Source organism: Catharus ustulatus, chromosome 6, assembly GCF_009819885.2.
Source record: "Catharus ustulatus isolate bCatUst1 chromosome 6, bCatUst1.pri.v2, whole genome shotgun sequence".
NCBI lineage: Eukaryota > Metazoa > Chordata > Aves > Passeriformes > Turdidae > Catharus > Catharus ustulatus.
This window is the reverse complement of record NC_046226.1, coordinates 37304458-37318353: the sequence shown is the minus strand read 5'-3', so window position 1 is coordinate 37318353 and position 13896 is coordinate 37304458. Positions and strand designations below refer to the sequence as shown.

Here is a 13896-nt window from a genome sequence, read left to right as displayed (position 1 = left end):
TCCTTCTTTTTTTAGTGAACAGTTAAAAAATACAGTTAAAAATAAAATGAGAGAAAGATCAAAAGATGTACATTCACTCAAGGTATTAAGGCAACATCCTTGGTCAATTTGAGTGGTCAATCAAGTGCCATCAGCTATGTTTTATTTATCCTGGGTATCAGTGGTTTTCCCTACTTACATAGCTGAGATATTTAATTAATGCAGACTCAACTAGAGATGGCTTCATTTTAAACAGTCTAAGTATTAAAAATCAGAATTTTAATGTTTAATTATTCTGTATGTTGCAGCCTAATTAATTTCAGATTAAATATTGAGATAAATTTCATTTATTACATCAGTAGCTTCCAAATTTAGCTTGTAATTTCCAGAACTACATGTACTTAATTTTGTACACTTCACACTTGCTAATATATACTCAAAGCCTATATCCTATACATTGTATTTTAGGCTATTTTATTAATGCAATAAAGGTAACCAAACCAGTATATTTTATTGACTAATGTCATTGGAAGAATCCTCTCCACACTCATAAATGGCACAGCTGTGCATAGCCAATAAGACTTATTTTTAACTTAGGTCATCACACAAGGCAAACTGCAAATAGAAAGTTGGCTTCTCACTGAAAAAGATGTTCTTTTCACATAACGTTCCACTTCACTCATAAGGGTTCTCATAGAGAAACACACCCCAGTGGTTCTAATGCAATAGTAATTAGGTTTTAAAGAACAATCCACATCCTTCATAAGACCCATGTTTCAATTCTTTCATAAAACTTCATAAACCCATCCTCATTTATAGACTAACTAACTAAATGCAAAGTTTTAATTTAATTTGGACAAAGTCAGTGAGTTAACAGCTGGACTGAGGACAAAGAACTTGTTTCCATCACTTCCAACTTGCAAGTTATTAATTACAAAGCTGTGATTCTTGTACCGACAGTCTGAAAAGACAAGACTTCTCTGACCTGCCATTAATCAGTAAGAGCCTAAAGAAAAAAAACACTTATTTTTTTTAATGAACAACTGTTTTAATTGAAGATAAACTGGCTAGGAGTTCAGATAGCTACACTTAGGGGAATTTAGATTTCCTGCAGTTCTATACTTTTCCTATATCCATTAATGCCATCCAGACCAAGCACAATTCAGGACACACACTGATCAGGTCTAGATATTCCCCTATCATACAGGAACACCAAATAATCTTAGTTGTTCAACAAGAGAGCCAAAAGAAGTTTGAGGTTAGCATGACAAAAGCATTGGCAGTATGAAAACATCCAAGAGCTTTATTTACTGCATGCTTATTTCAGACTGTAGACTCAACATCCCTTGTAACAAGAGCACTATTTCACCTTCAACTAAAAACAAAACCCAAATATGCTACAGTTTTGTACTTGGCATCCAATTTTCCTTATATATCACACAGAGTAAGACTTCATGAAAAGAAGAAGAGTCTTAAAATGTCTCCAGAAAATTATTCTAGCCCTTGAGATTGCTAAATTAACTTCAAAAGGAAAAAAAAGTAGGAATCAATGCGTGCGTTTCCTTTACCTCTTCCATACAGGAAGTCTGTAAAGTGACTTCTAGCTGGATACTAAATTTCAAGGTAGTAAGATGTTGATACTCTACACACTTTAATGGTATTATCCTCTGTTACACAATTCAGCCATACTCATGAGGCTGCTGCTTTTACTCCACATTTTCTTTCTGAAGTATGAGGTTTTAAAAGACTCCTAAAAAGGTTCTAATTAAATTTTAATGGAAGGAAGAAGGGGCACGAGAGAACAAGGCTGCTATTGCACAGTGAAAAATTAAGTTCATTATTTTGGGAACAAGCATCTTCTGTTCATCCTTCTGAAAAAGTAATGAAGACACATAGTTACATTAGTAATTAAGAATGTAATGATGATGAACATCAGTCCTACAGAAATGCACAACCAAAAATTGTCCAATCACTTGCAAGTCACTGCAGACACAATATATATATATATAAATTCTAGAAATTCATGTTACTTTCCAGAGCCATAACTGAACTAAAAACAACAAAAAAATGTAGAAGGTCAGAAAAAAGATGCCAAAATAAATGAAATTTCAGAATCATGGTCAGAAGAAGACAGACCAGAACAGAAGTGCTCCACAAGTTAGCTGACCAGAAGCCAAAACTCGGTTTCTAGTGTAGAGAGTATTCTGGCTTTCTTCCCTGCATATAAGATAGGTATCTCGACAAAAATTAATCCCCCACGCTGCAAAGAGTGGAAAGAGGATTACTTTCAGTCCTTTAAAAGGTGTTTTAAACAGATTTGTTATTTGTTAAAGTTTGTGCTGCAAAATGACTAAAAATTGATTTGTAGATCAAATACTCAAGTATTTGACAATATCTGATCTCTGTGGCTATCTCAAAATCCATACACCTGAAATAACTTTTAAGTGTAGTCTGGTTGCAACGTAATTCCCTCCTATTAGAATGATATTTGAATACCCTTTAACTCGCCTTTCTACTTTCTAAAGGTTTCAAATAAAACAAGGAATGCTTAAAGAAAACACCATTCAGCATGGTTAGGCCCCTTGGGCCTAGGACCATGGTGGCAAATGGCAGTCACTCATGAAGGCATCATTCTCACAGCGCTTTAAAAGACCAACAATTGTTTTTACATCATTGAAAACTTAAAAAAAATATTAAAAAATAAAAATACCACTGTTTCTAATTCTGACAAAGGCAGAAACCTAGCGCTTGCAAAAAAAAAAAAAAAAAAACCAACACGAAACTGCCAAGAATTAAGTAATTTTATTTCACTGCAGTCAAAGCAATGCAGGTGAGCTTTCTTTCACATCATTGTTTGCCTCCTGAGTTTCTGACATCATGGGAACACATTCATAGCCAGCTGTATGACAAGGCACTCTAGTAAAGTGAAATGTAAAAATAAATTGTGCAATTCAGCTTGTATGGGAAATGGGTTGGGAGTTCTTCCAGAAAGCGACATCCAAAATGGCACAAGGAAGAAAGATTGTTCTCATACCTTCCCTTCAGGTTTTCTAGTTCTCTGTGGTGAAGCATGCTTCTCATGTGTTCTTCCATCTCCTTCAACATGAGGCAAAAAAGAAAAAGACTGGTCAAAACAAAACACTGTACTGTGTCTAAAAAGCTCATTTTTGAGAATTCTCCTGCCTTGCACAAGGGTGCACTCTACTCCTGCAGGGCTGTAGCAGTTGCCATTCCTGTTTCTGTGATTATGAAAGCACAAGTAAGCACACCTGCAGGAAGTTATGTTACCTTGCCCAAGAAGAACATACATGAGTCATAAAACTCAACACAATGGAAACAGAATTCCACGAGAAAGTCAAATAACAGTGTATGTAGCAAAATTTATTAGACTGATTTTTGATAAATCACTATTGAGAATCGTTTTAATTAAAAGTCTCATTAATACCGCTCTTCAGAACCACAGTACTTAAAACAGTTTCCCTGTGCAATCTGAGCAGTTTCTCTGTATTTGTATTAAGAGAGCTGTAAATTCATCCTCACATACTATTTTATTCAGCTAGATACTTTAGAAACTGAGATGTACATGTCAACTTGTTGTTTATAGCAGCCCTGATCCATTAACTGCAGTACTGTTATAATTATTTACTATTGAAAGGGAGTTGTCAGAAGAGAAAGAACATTCATCACTCAGCGAAAGGAAGCAGTCCAGATGATTTAACTTCCTTTCAGTGTTTGACCCAAAGTGTTTGGAAATCTTCAAAGACCAGATACCAATCACTATCCTCTTTAGCCCTTGAAATCCTATCTGCAAAGGGAAAACCTTGAAGAGTCGTGTGAATTAAAACACTGGCATTTGCCACATCTCCACATGTCATGTGGCTAAACAGTACATGAAGGTCCATTAAGAAACACTCAGTTTCAATGCAGACTTTGCATAAATACACAGCAGACAGAAGATGGACACCAAGCTGACACACGCTGTGCTACACAATTCCACTTGGTTCTTCCATATGGAAACACAGACCTCCCAAAGGAATCTAAAAAAATAATGTATTACAGTATTCTTCCCATATCACAATTTACAGCTAAATAAGTGTGAGTGCTTTTCACTTTAGTATTTTTATAAAATAATATAAAAAACTTCAAAGATCTCACTATTTTTTAACATTCAAAATCAAGTATACTGCGCAGCTCACTTCAAGAAAGATACTCCAAAGCACATGCAAATATATTCTTTAATTTGAGATAGACTTAGGGAATATACATCTGAAAGGAAATTGTACTTTGCAGAATTTTAAAATGGAAGTATTTCTCATTCATACTTCATGTTAGTATCTACTGATACATGTCAAGTATTAATTATTTACCTTTTTTGAGTTGTACACAATGTGACATAATGCACATTTTCGTTGCTGAACCATGCTTATGACTCTGGAAATATCTTATCCAATACCTGCAAATAAAAACAATTTTAAAATAAAATAAGTAATCCTGAATGTTGGTTATTAAATAAAGTAAGTAAAGTTACTATTCATGAAAACTATTGTGCTGAGCCTAAGAGAACACATGCCTTTCGTGCACAGTCAAGTTTTTTTAATACTCAGTATTTTTGTATTTGCACAGAAAAATACAAATCCTTTCAAGTTTAGCTATCTTATATTAGGCAACTTCAGAACTACCTTAGCTAACAGCATCCATCTTAACCTGCAAGAGCCTTCTTCAAGAACTCTTCTCCACAACTGACCCTACGAAGTTAATTCTAATTACTCAACATTGACCTTCTTTATCAGGGGCACGGAGACCTTCAAATTTGGTACTGACTAGAAATTGTGAGCAAAGGGCAGGAACAGGATTTTTACCAAATCCAGATAACCTAGAGTTAAAGTAGGTCTGATATTCAGTTGTTCTGTCCAGCTATAAACAAAAAACAGCACGTAAAACCACCACCTTTCAAGTCCAAAACAGTTCTTTGACAAGTTACTCTCTCCCTACAGATCTGCATGTCCATTTACACATAAGGTAACAGCATCTGTCCAGGTTAAAGAGGAAGAAATTGAGAGTTGCAATAGCATTTTCACCATTAGACAACAGAGCAAGTTTTCTCCCTAAAAAAAAATCCACATCATCATACTAAAACAAACACATTTAAAACACAGCAAGAGATTCAGTCATCTTGTGTTCCCTAACCACCATTCTTGATCTCCTTGAGACACTTGATAAATGTTTAAATACGCATTTTTTAGCTTCATCACATGGGCATCTGATATATTTGAATCATTAGTAGCAGCTATTTATTTTGACACATAATTCCCAACAAAGGTATAAGACTATTCAAAACTTTGCACCAACCTGCATATAAATTCATGTGGTATCAGTCACATCCATGCATGCAAAAGCATCTGCCTTCATGGAAGGTCAGGATACAGAAGTACTATCTTTTGGAACAAATTATTTTGAAAGCATTTATAAAGATCATAACTTAGTTTTAAACACATTTCAACTGAGACAAGCAGTTAAGGAAAATTTCAGCTAATATGAGACAGAAAATAAGATTTTGCAGACTCCTGATTCTCTTGTGAGTTACTAGGTGAATGTAGTAGCATAACATCAATATACTGTTTATATACAGATCTGTGCAGCTGCAACAGATCTAAAGGAATTACATACACAAGTGACAAATATTTAGATGCCTATCCAACATAGTACAGCTGGTTTAATGCAATTAATATGGAAGTACTCATGGAAGGCGAGGTTGCTAATCCTTGCACCAATTTCAGACACTTCCTTTTGCATTAAAATATTTTGTACTCCCCCAACAATTTTTTCACTGGCACTACTTTGTAGTTTAGTGGAGTAATACCCTACATGTGCTCAAGATCTTGTTCAAGATTACCCAAGTATTTACAAAATTCCTTCTGCACTGGGCTGAAAGCAGCATGGGACTTAAATCAGGAAAAGTAGGCCAGTTAGCACGGAATATTAAAAAGCTTCCACCAGCAGAGCTAGCATTACACCTGTTTTGGCTAATTAAAACATATAGTAACTATACACGATTGCAGGAAGAGTTTTCGGCACACTGCCCAATCAGCTGGGCATTACTTATGACATTGTACTAAAAATACTAATAGAATTCAAATGCTATTGGATGTCACTATGAAAAGGGAAACTTCCAGCTCTATAGAGAGAAGCCCTCAGAGGCATGGATTCAGAAACAAAGATATTTGGTAGATGTTACAGGGACTGGGAGAACACAGACACGCATTCTATTTCCAGATCACCTCTTGACTTACTGTCTTACATAGATACAAATCACTTCCCATCATCCTTAGCTTTCTCCCAAACGCTGCTAAACCTATAAGCCCCATGGTTCACTTTAATTAAGTACTTCAATTTCACTGTAAAAGAACTTCTATGAAGTAGTTTGAATAACATTAAAAATCAAAGGTATTTCCTAATCAACAAGAATCAGAGAGCTTTTGAACCATGTAGTCACTGTATTTCATCTCATTATACACTGGTCTGTTCAATCTCAAAACTTCCATTCTCCATGAAGACACTTCAGAAACAGAGCTCTCGCTAGATAAATGGAGGCCCATTTGAATTCTTAAAAAAAACCCTCCATGTACTTTAACAACCTTCAAGCTTTTATCAGCTTTAACACCTTTTGCTTTTGAAATCATTCACTTGCTGTATAACACAGAAAATTACTTTTTAAGGGACTTAAGAAGGAAGATGAGCTACTTTAAAAAATAAGCACACTGCAAGCAAAGATAAGATTTTGCCAAAAAGACCCCACCACCATATAAAAAGAACGTGTCTTGAGAGCAAAATGTAAAGCCTTTGAAACAAATGAGATATTACAACAACTTAATATTTTGAGGGAATTTAACTGTTCTATGGGTGATTTATTTGTTTTAAAGGCAAGGGATGCATTTTACAACTATGCAAGGTAAACACAACCTGCCCATAGCCTGCACCTGTACAGAGGTTTCATTAAACTAAGCAAGTTTGCTACAGAGATTTTGGAGAACCTTCCTCACAATGAAAAATAGTCTACAAAGAAAATTAGGCATTAGACTACTTCCTGCTACAACATCCATTTGTCCATAGCTATTCAACCTCACCGGATAACATACATTTAAAATGTACGTCAAGATTAAATCTGCTAGAGATTACTGACTGAACACTCTGACTATATAAAGCCATGAGTGCCATGGAGTGGGGTGTGCAGCCTGGCATTCCAGCTGCCTAGAAATCCTCAGGAGGCTTCAGAGATCAGCAGTGCTGGCCTGTCTAAAGGCCTGCCTAAATGCTGCACGTCCCTAAAGAGAGCAGTGGAAACAACACTTGAGAAGAACAGGAGGCGACAAATTCAGAATGTCCTGTAGCAACATGCTCAACACATGCTCAGCTCCTTGTGGAGATGTCACTACTTAGTGCCTTACTGACTTCTCCAGCAACCAATTGCACATATACCAGCTGAACTGTAGAACAGTAATAATACAGAGCTCTATGCTCCAACTTCATCACCTTCAGCAGAATTTACATGGAATGAAGCACCAGCATTCATAGACTATCTTTCCTTCCAAGATTCATTGCCCCTGAAGCATCTGAATTCACCATGCATCCCCCATGACCATCCCCCTAGACCATAACTTCTACTAATTACCTCAGCCCTCCTTCTGGGCACCTGTGCGAGGTACTATCTTTCCTTCTGAGATGTTCACCTGTGCAACCTAATCCAGGCAATAAACAAAAACTTAAGGACTTACTAAAATTAAGTCATACCAAACAGCATGATTCTCCTCCAGCACTCTGTCAGGCACTGCACAAACTACTTTGAAGTTGGTTTCTTATTTTTACAGGGCAAAGGAGAAAACTATTTTACACTCCAGAAGTTAAAATATCAGAAGTAAAACTTTTAAGGTAAATTTCTCCCTGCTTCCCAAGATTTAATTTCATCCATATGACAAACTAAGGGTAGCCTAGACCCCCAAGCACTGAAGCAGCACCACTACACAGCAAATGTTACAATTGGGCAGACAAGTGCTCAACTGTTTTGACATTGAGCCAGGAAAGAAGAGTTATTTCACAGATCAAAGTTCTTTAAGCTCCTGTTAAAAGCAATAAAATTTACCTCACTAACTGCCCTAGAAAACATCTAGCAGACTGTCTGAATGCCATCACATGAGTATGGTTGGGATTTTTACCATATACAGGGAAAGTGTGCTGGAGATAAGGACACCATAGAGAAATAGCTTAAACAGACTAGAGCAGGCACAGAACACCTGGCAGGAATAGAGAGTTTTCACTGACTTCTATTTTTATTTAATGTAAATCTAAGGACAGGGCATAAACCAGAAGAACATAGACACTACTTAAAGCCACAACCAAATGGCATTTTTCCAACTCCTATACATAAGCAATGCTAATAATTTCCTAATGTATAAACTAAGTTTCCTGGCTGTAAATCAAGATGATAATTTTTCTCTAGTGAAACTAAATGCCTCATTCACAAGAGCTTTCCATACACTAGAAGACTCAGGAATATATTCTGTCCAAACTGGAATGGAGAGCTGTTCAGCATTATTGCCATATGCTGTCATTTAGAACACCTAAAATCCACATACCTGGAAAGCTTCTGTTTTCTCCCACACTCTCCATTTGGTTTAAGGCATATGCAAGTTTTGCTTTCTTCAGATGTTTTCCTCAAACATCACATTTCCTGGGCTTACTAAAAGAGCTATTCCCCTTTCCAAACTGCCCAAAGCACTTTAAAAGAATCATTCAAAATCAGACATAGCACTCCAGCTAACACCCCTATCAGCACCCTTAGGAGAAGGGAGTTGTCTGTGTATCCCTACTACTATTACAGCCTCAAACATAAAATTGATAATGACTGAGACAAAATGTTACTAAGAAGCAACACAGTGATCCACAAGATGTGGGGAAAACAGTAATTTCACGATTATAAGCTGCACCTGATTACAAGCCGCACTTCTGGGGTGTTGGCAACGTGGAGGTCTTTGTCAATATATAAACCACACCTTCGTTGGCAGTGAACTCTCACAAAGTTACCAATTAGTAACAGAATCGCAGGATCGGGGCTTACTGGCAGGTGCTGACCTTGGAAACATTATTTCCAAGCAAAAAAAGACACAGACAATAGCTGCGGCAGTGTAACCCGCAAGTTTTATTTACAAGTGGAAAAAGACATGAACAATAGCGTGGTCATTTTGCGAGCATTCCCAACGGATCCGTGTTGCCTTTAAACAGCCGCTCAGCCGTGCGGGTGGGCAACTGAGCTCTGAGCGGAGCCGCTCATCCGCGCGAGCATGGCCCCTGTTCATTCACGCCGGCCTAGCCACCCTGCTCATCTGCACCAGCCTGGCCACCCCGCTCATCCGCACAAGCACAGCCAGCCGCGCAGCTGCACAAGACTGAAAACACTTAAAAAAATACAGAGAAGTATCACGCACTTTGATCAAACTTTTAAACAGCTTCATTTTTCATTTCATCAGCTGCTTCATCAGCAGCTTCATCTTTCATGAAACCTTCAAATGCTTCATCCTCCTTATCGTAAAACATCACTTGGGCTATGGGGGCATCCAGCAAACCCGAACCCACACTGCCTGTATCTTCACTATCAGAGTCATCAGTTTCGGTACTCTTGATGGCATTGCTGGTCAGTCCAGAAACAATGTCAGCCTCGGCAAACCCTCAGATGATAGTTGTGGCAGTTACTTCACCCCAGGCATCCAGTATCCACTGGCAGACTGTAGCATAACTTGCTCGGCATAACCTCCCAGTCTTGGTGTAGGAATGGTCTCCTTCCACCATCCAGTTTTCCCACAGAAGTCGCAGTTTAGCCTTGAAGGAACAAATAATACCTATGTCCAGAGGTTGCACTTCTTTGGTCAAACCACCCGGTATTACAGCAAGCTCCGAGTTCATCTTTTTCACCATGGTTTTCACACTTTTGGTTTTGGGCACACGCATGGAATCGAAAATCAGCAGTTCCCAGCAGCAGATGAAAGAAGTCACCCGGTCTGTGAGTATAAACTTCCGTTAGCCATGTCCGCATTATGTGTTCATCCATTCAGCCTTTTGGATTCACTGCAACATCTATTCCCTTTGGAAATTTGTCTTTAGGGAACGTTTTTCTTTTAAAAATCACCATTGGGTGTAATTTCTGCCCATCTGACGAAACGCCAAGGATGACTGTAAACAACGTCTTTTCATTCCCTGTGGTTCTTATCGGTTCCGTCGATGTTCCAGTTTGCTCCACGGTTCACGTCAGCGACATATCAAATGTCAGAGGGACTTCCTCCATGTCAATTATACAATGTGGCTGTATTTTTTTTTTCAGAGATCTTGCTTTTGCAGTAACTCCGGAAGGTGGCTAACTTTTCCTTGTAGTCCACCGGCAACTGCTGAGACACGGTTGTCCTTGTACGGATAGAGAGCTGCCGTTGTTTCATGAAACGGAAGCACCAAGACGCTCCTGCTTTAAATACTCCTATATGCAATTCATTTGCAATCGCTTTGGCTTGTATCCGAGCGGCGACAGTAGATAAGCTTCGGCCAGCTGCCCTTCGCTCAGAAATCCAGTGGGGAAGTCTGTCTTCCAGCCCTGGCCACCTTGCTTTACGGCCGTGGAAACTCTTCTTTGTCTTTCTTGTAAGATGAAGTTTGTCCTCCTGCTGTCTCCATCTGCGTACCATGCATTCACTAATGCTGAATTCTCCAGCTGCAGGTCTAGTCCCACGTTCTTTCGCATAGCTGATCGCTTTCAATTTAAACTCGGTGTCGTATGCTAGTCTCCTCTCGTAGCCATGCCGAGGTAACTCACCCCGGTAACACCCCCCACCCCTCAGTAATGCTGTCATCCACAGGCAGGCAAGAAGCTGTTCTCTGATTGGTTCATCATCAGAACAACGGGAAACTATCAATTTAAAACCATTTTTGCTCGGGACAGGACCAGCGCGGTACAAGGTAAGGGCTGATCTCACATTTTTGTTAATATATTAGCCGCTCCGGATTACTAGCCACACTTGCGGGTTTAGACCAAAACTTAAGTCAAAATGATGCGGCTTATAATCATGAAATTACTGTAACTAAATACTATGTTTAAATATTTTAATCTAATAATTTAAATATTTCTGTGACTTATAAAAGAATTCACATCAGCTTATTCTGGTAACCTTGAGTCACTTTATAAAGGGTCTTCACTATACAGACTCTTATAAGAATGACAGAAATACCCAAAACTTAATTTTACACTTGTTTCTGTAACATTTAGTTGTATCATTTTTTTCCCCTTCCTAGGCTATTTAAGCTCATAATATCCTTCACAGGGATGAATATAACATCTCTTCCACTGACAGTAAGTGAAGAACAAGGACTCAAAAGCCATACCCAAACAGATTACTCCATACATCCCATCTATTGCAGTTCCACAGAAGCAGGTATCTGGCCTTGTCAAAATAACTCAGACTCCCTAAGAAAGATCTGTACAGACACAAGAGAACAAGCAGGGAGAGCATTCCGTAATTAGGCCTCTCCTATTTATAGTGTCATTGCAGAGTATGAAGAATCACTGGACAGTGATTTGAAGCACTCAAACCAAGGCACTCCAATCACTCTTCAGTATAAAGAGTTTTCATGCCAAGAAAATTCAAGTTACAGATCTCAAACTTTAAGATAGTAGTCATCAATAACCAGGTAATAGAAATACAGGGCTCTGCCTAAATTATCATATCTTTGTAATGCATTTTGTCCCAGGGCTGAACACCAGCAGCTCTACCACAATAGGACCAAAACATAAAATAGTCTAGGACTTGATGAAATAAACCCTAAAACCTGATATTAAAAATATAAACCACAGTTTTATAAAAACAAGGAAGTTACTTGTAAGGTATAGTATCCTCTTACTTTGCTAGAATCAGCTCAAGTCAGATAACACCTGAAATCTTATGACACCATCTGGTGGCAGAGTTCACAGAAGAGGATTACCAGATGTTAAAGAGATTTAACAATTTAAATTTGATTCTGAACAAATTGAAATTTTATTCTGCATATCTTATGAATTTTTGTTTAGTACAAGTTGTAGTATCTCTAGTACATAATTTAGGTATACATTTAGAGGATAGTGACTGCTGTTAGTCTGGACTGGTTTCACAGCCCTGCAGGAATTAAGATGTCTTTATCTGACATTTCTTCAAATATGTGACATTTTTGAACATAGGGAATAGAAGCTACCTTAAGTTTGGTCACAGTGACCAAACAGATTTAAGCAACATACAAACATAATTTGGGTAAAACCCATGTCTTGTTCCAAATTAAAAATGCCAGAGTATAGCACCTATTTAGCTAACTTTACATACAAAAATCACTCATTAGTGGAACATTCAAAGTACTGCAAGTGCAGCTGCCTTATACTTCAGTTCAGTTGAAGTCAAGCAAGAACTTTTAAAATAAAATTCAAAACATAATTCAGTTGCTTTTAACAGGAGAGACTTCAGGATAAAAAAACTATTTTCCAAGGTAAAAAGTTACAGAGACACATTGCATTGGCCTTAGACCCTGCAACAGTAATCCCAAATACTGCAGTGCTAATGGGAATAATCTTCCAAACTTAAGAGAAGCTATTAATCAAATTTTTTGAAGGTTTAAGAGTTTAGAGTTTAAGAAGTTTGTTTTGTTTTTTTCCGGCCAGGATCTCTCAGTTCAGCAAAACAGTCAATTAATTTAATGCAGCAGTTGAGGTTTAACTGAAAGCAGCAGCAAAAAACTGAAGAACAGCAATAAGCAGCAGAGATATAGGAAATGCAAGCCTGGAAACTCATATTGAAAACAAAGTCCACAAATTCTCAGTCCTCTTTTCTCTCAGGTCACACCACCTCAGAACTTACGTGATCTTTAAAGGTGCACTTCATCAGGTGTAGGACGGAAGAAGAAAAGGAAAGTTTTTTTACTTGTATGAGAAGATTGTTACCAAACCTCCACCAAGCAAGAATACTGAAGCATGAACCTTAATCAAAGCCACTTGTATCCAGTGCTTCATAAACTTTTACGAATTGACGTTCACACCACCCCCGAACAGTTCTTAATAAAAGTTTGGATTTTAACTACCCCGTGTGCAATGACGAATGATTAATTCCAAATACTTCATATTTTATCATACTATTATGACTTGTTTCACGCTGTCAGTTCCACTCCTTTTAGTTACCAGATATTTATCACTGAACTCATACATGTTTTCACTACAACACATTTTTAGATATTTGCTTATGAGGAAGGTAACTAAGCAACTCCGTACTCAGTCACGATTCACTCCCGGAAACACTTCTGGCAAGTATGAAGAGGCAGCAGGGCAGCTACACACCTGGGACAGAGAGTCCTCCGCTCTAACGAAGCTGTTCTCCAGCAGGGCATCAAAATTCAGGGATCACTACAGCACTAGGGGATGCTCGCAAGGCAAGGAAAGGAAAGGCAAGGCAAGGAAAGGCAAGGCAAAGCGCATGCCCGCCCCAAGGTGAGATGCCCGCTGCTCCAGCCCCTCTAGGCCAGGCTCGCCCTGCTGCCCTCCATAGGCCACCCACTCCCCATCGACCCCGGCCGCCACAGCGCTCCCCAAGCCCACTGCCCCGTACAGCCCCGGCACTCACGGATAGCACTCCTCTCCAGGCAGCGGCCCGGCAGCCCATTCCCCTGTGGGACCGAGGAGCCCCGGCCACCACCGCCCCGGGACCGGCGCCCGCACCGGGCCCACCCCACAGGACCGCGCGCGGTTTGGCGGGGCCACAGCACAGCCCACCAATGGGCCGGCAGGAAGGGGCCGCGCTGCACGCTGGGAGGCACGCCTGCGTGCCCGAGGGGCCTGCCGGGAAATGCAGTCCCGGCAGCGGCGGGACA

General features: G+C 39.1%; 1 protein-coding gene across 2 annotated transcripts in view; it reads right to left on the bottom strand.

The window, feature by feature from the left end:
* The window catches only part of ZNF106 (zinc finger protein 106), a 42183-nt gene extending 28422 nt beyond the window's left edge, over window positions 1-13761 (bottom strand). For both annotated transcript variants that reach the window (XM_033063412.1, XM_033063413.1), the window contains exons 1-3: window positions 13650-13761; window positions 4347-4432; window positions 3014-3075 (exon numbers count right to left, since the gene is read on the bottom strand). In XM_033063412.1, the coding sequence (XP_032919303.1) occupies window positions 3014-3075; window positions 4347-4400 (116 nt within the window). In that variant the 5' untranslated portion in view covers window positions 4401-4432; window positions 13650-13761. The remainder of the gene's footprint in view (window positions 1-3013; window positions 3076-4346; window positions 4433-13649) is intronic.
* Window positions 13762-13896: the final 135 nt, after the last annotated feature.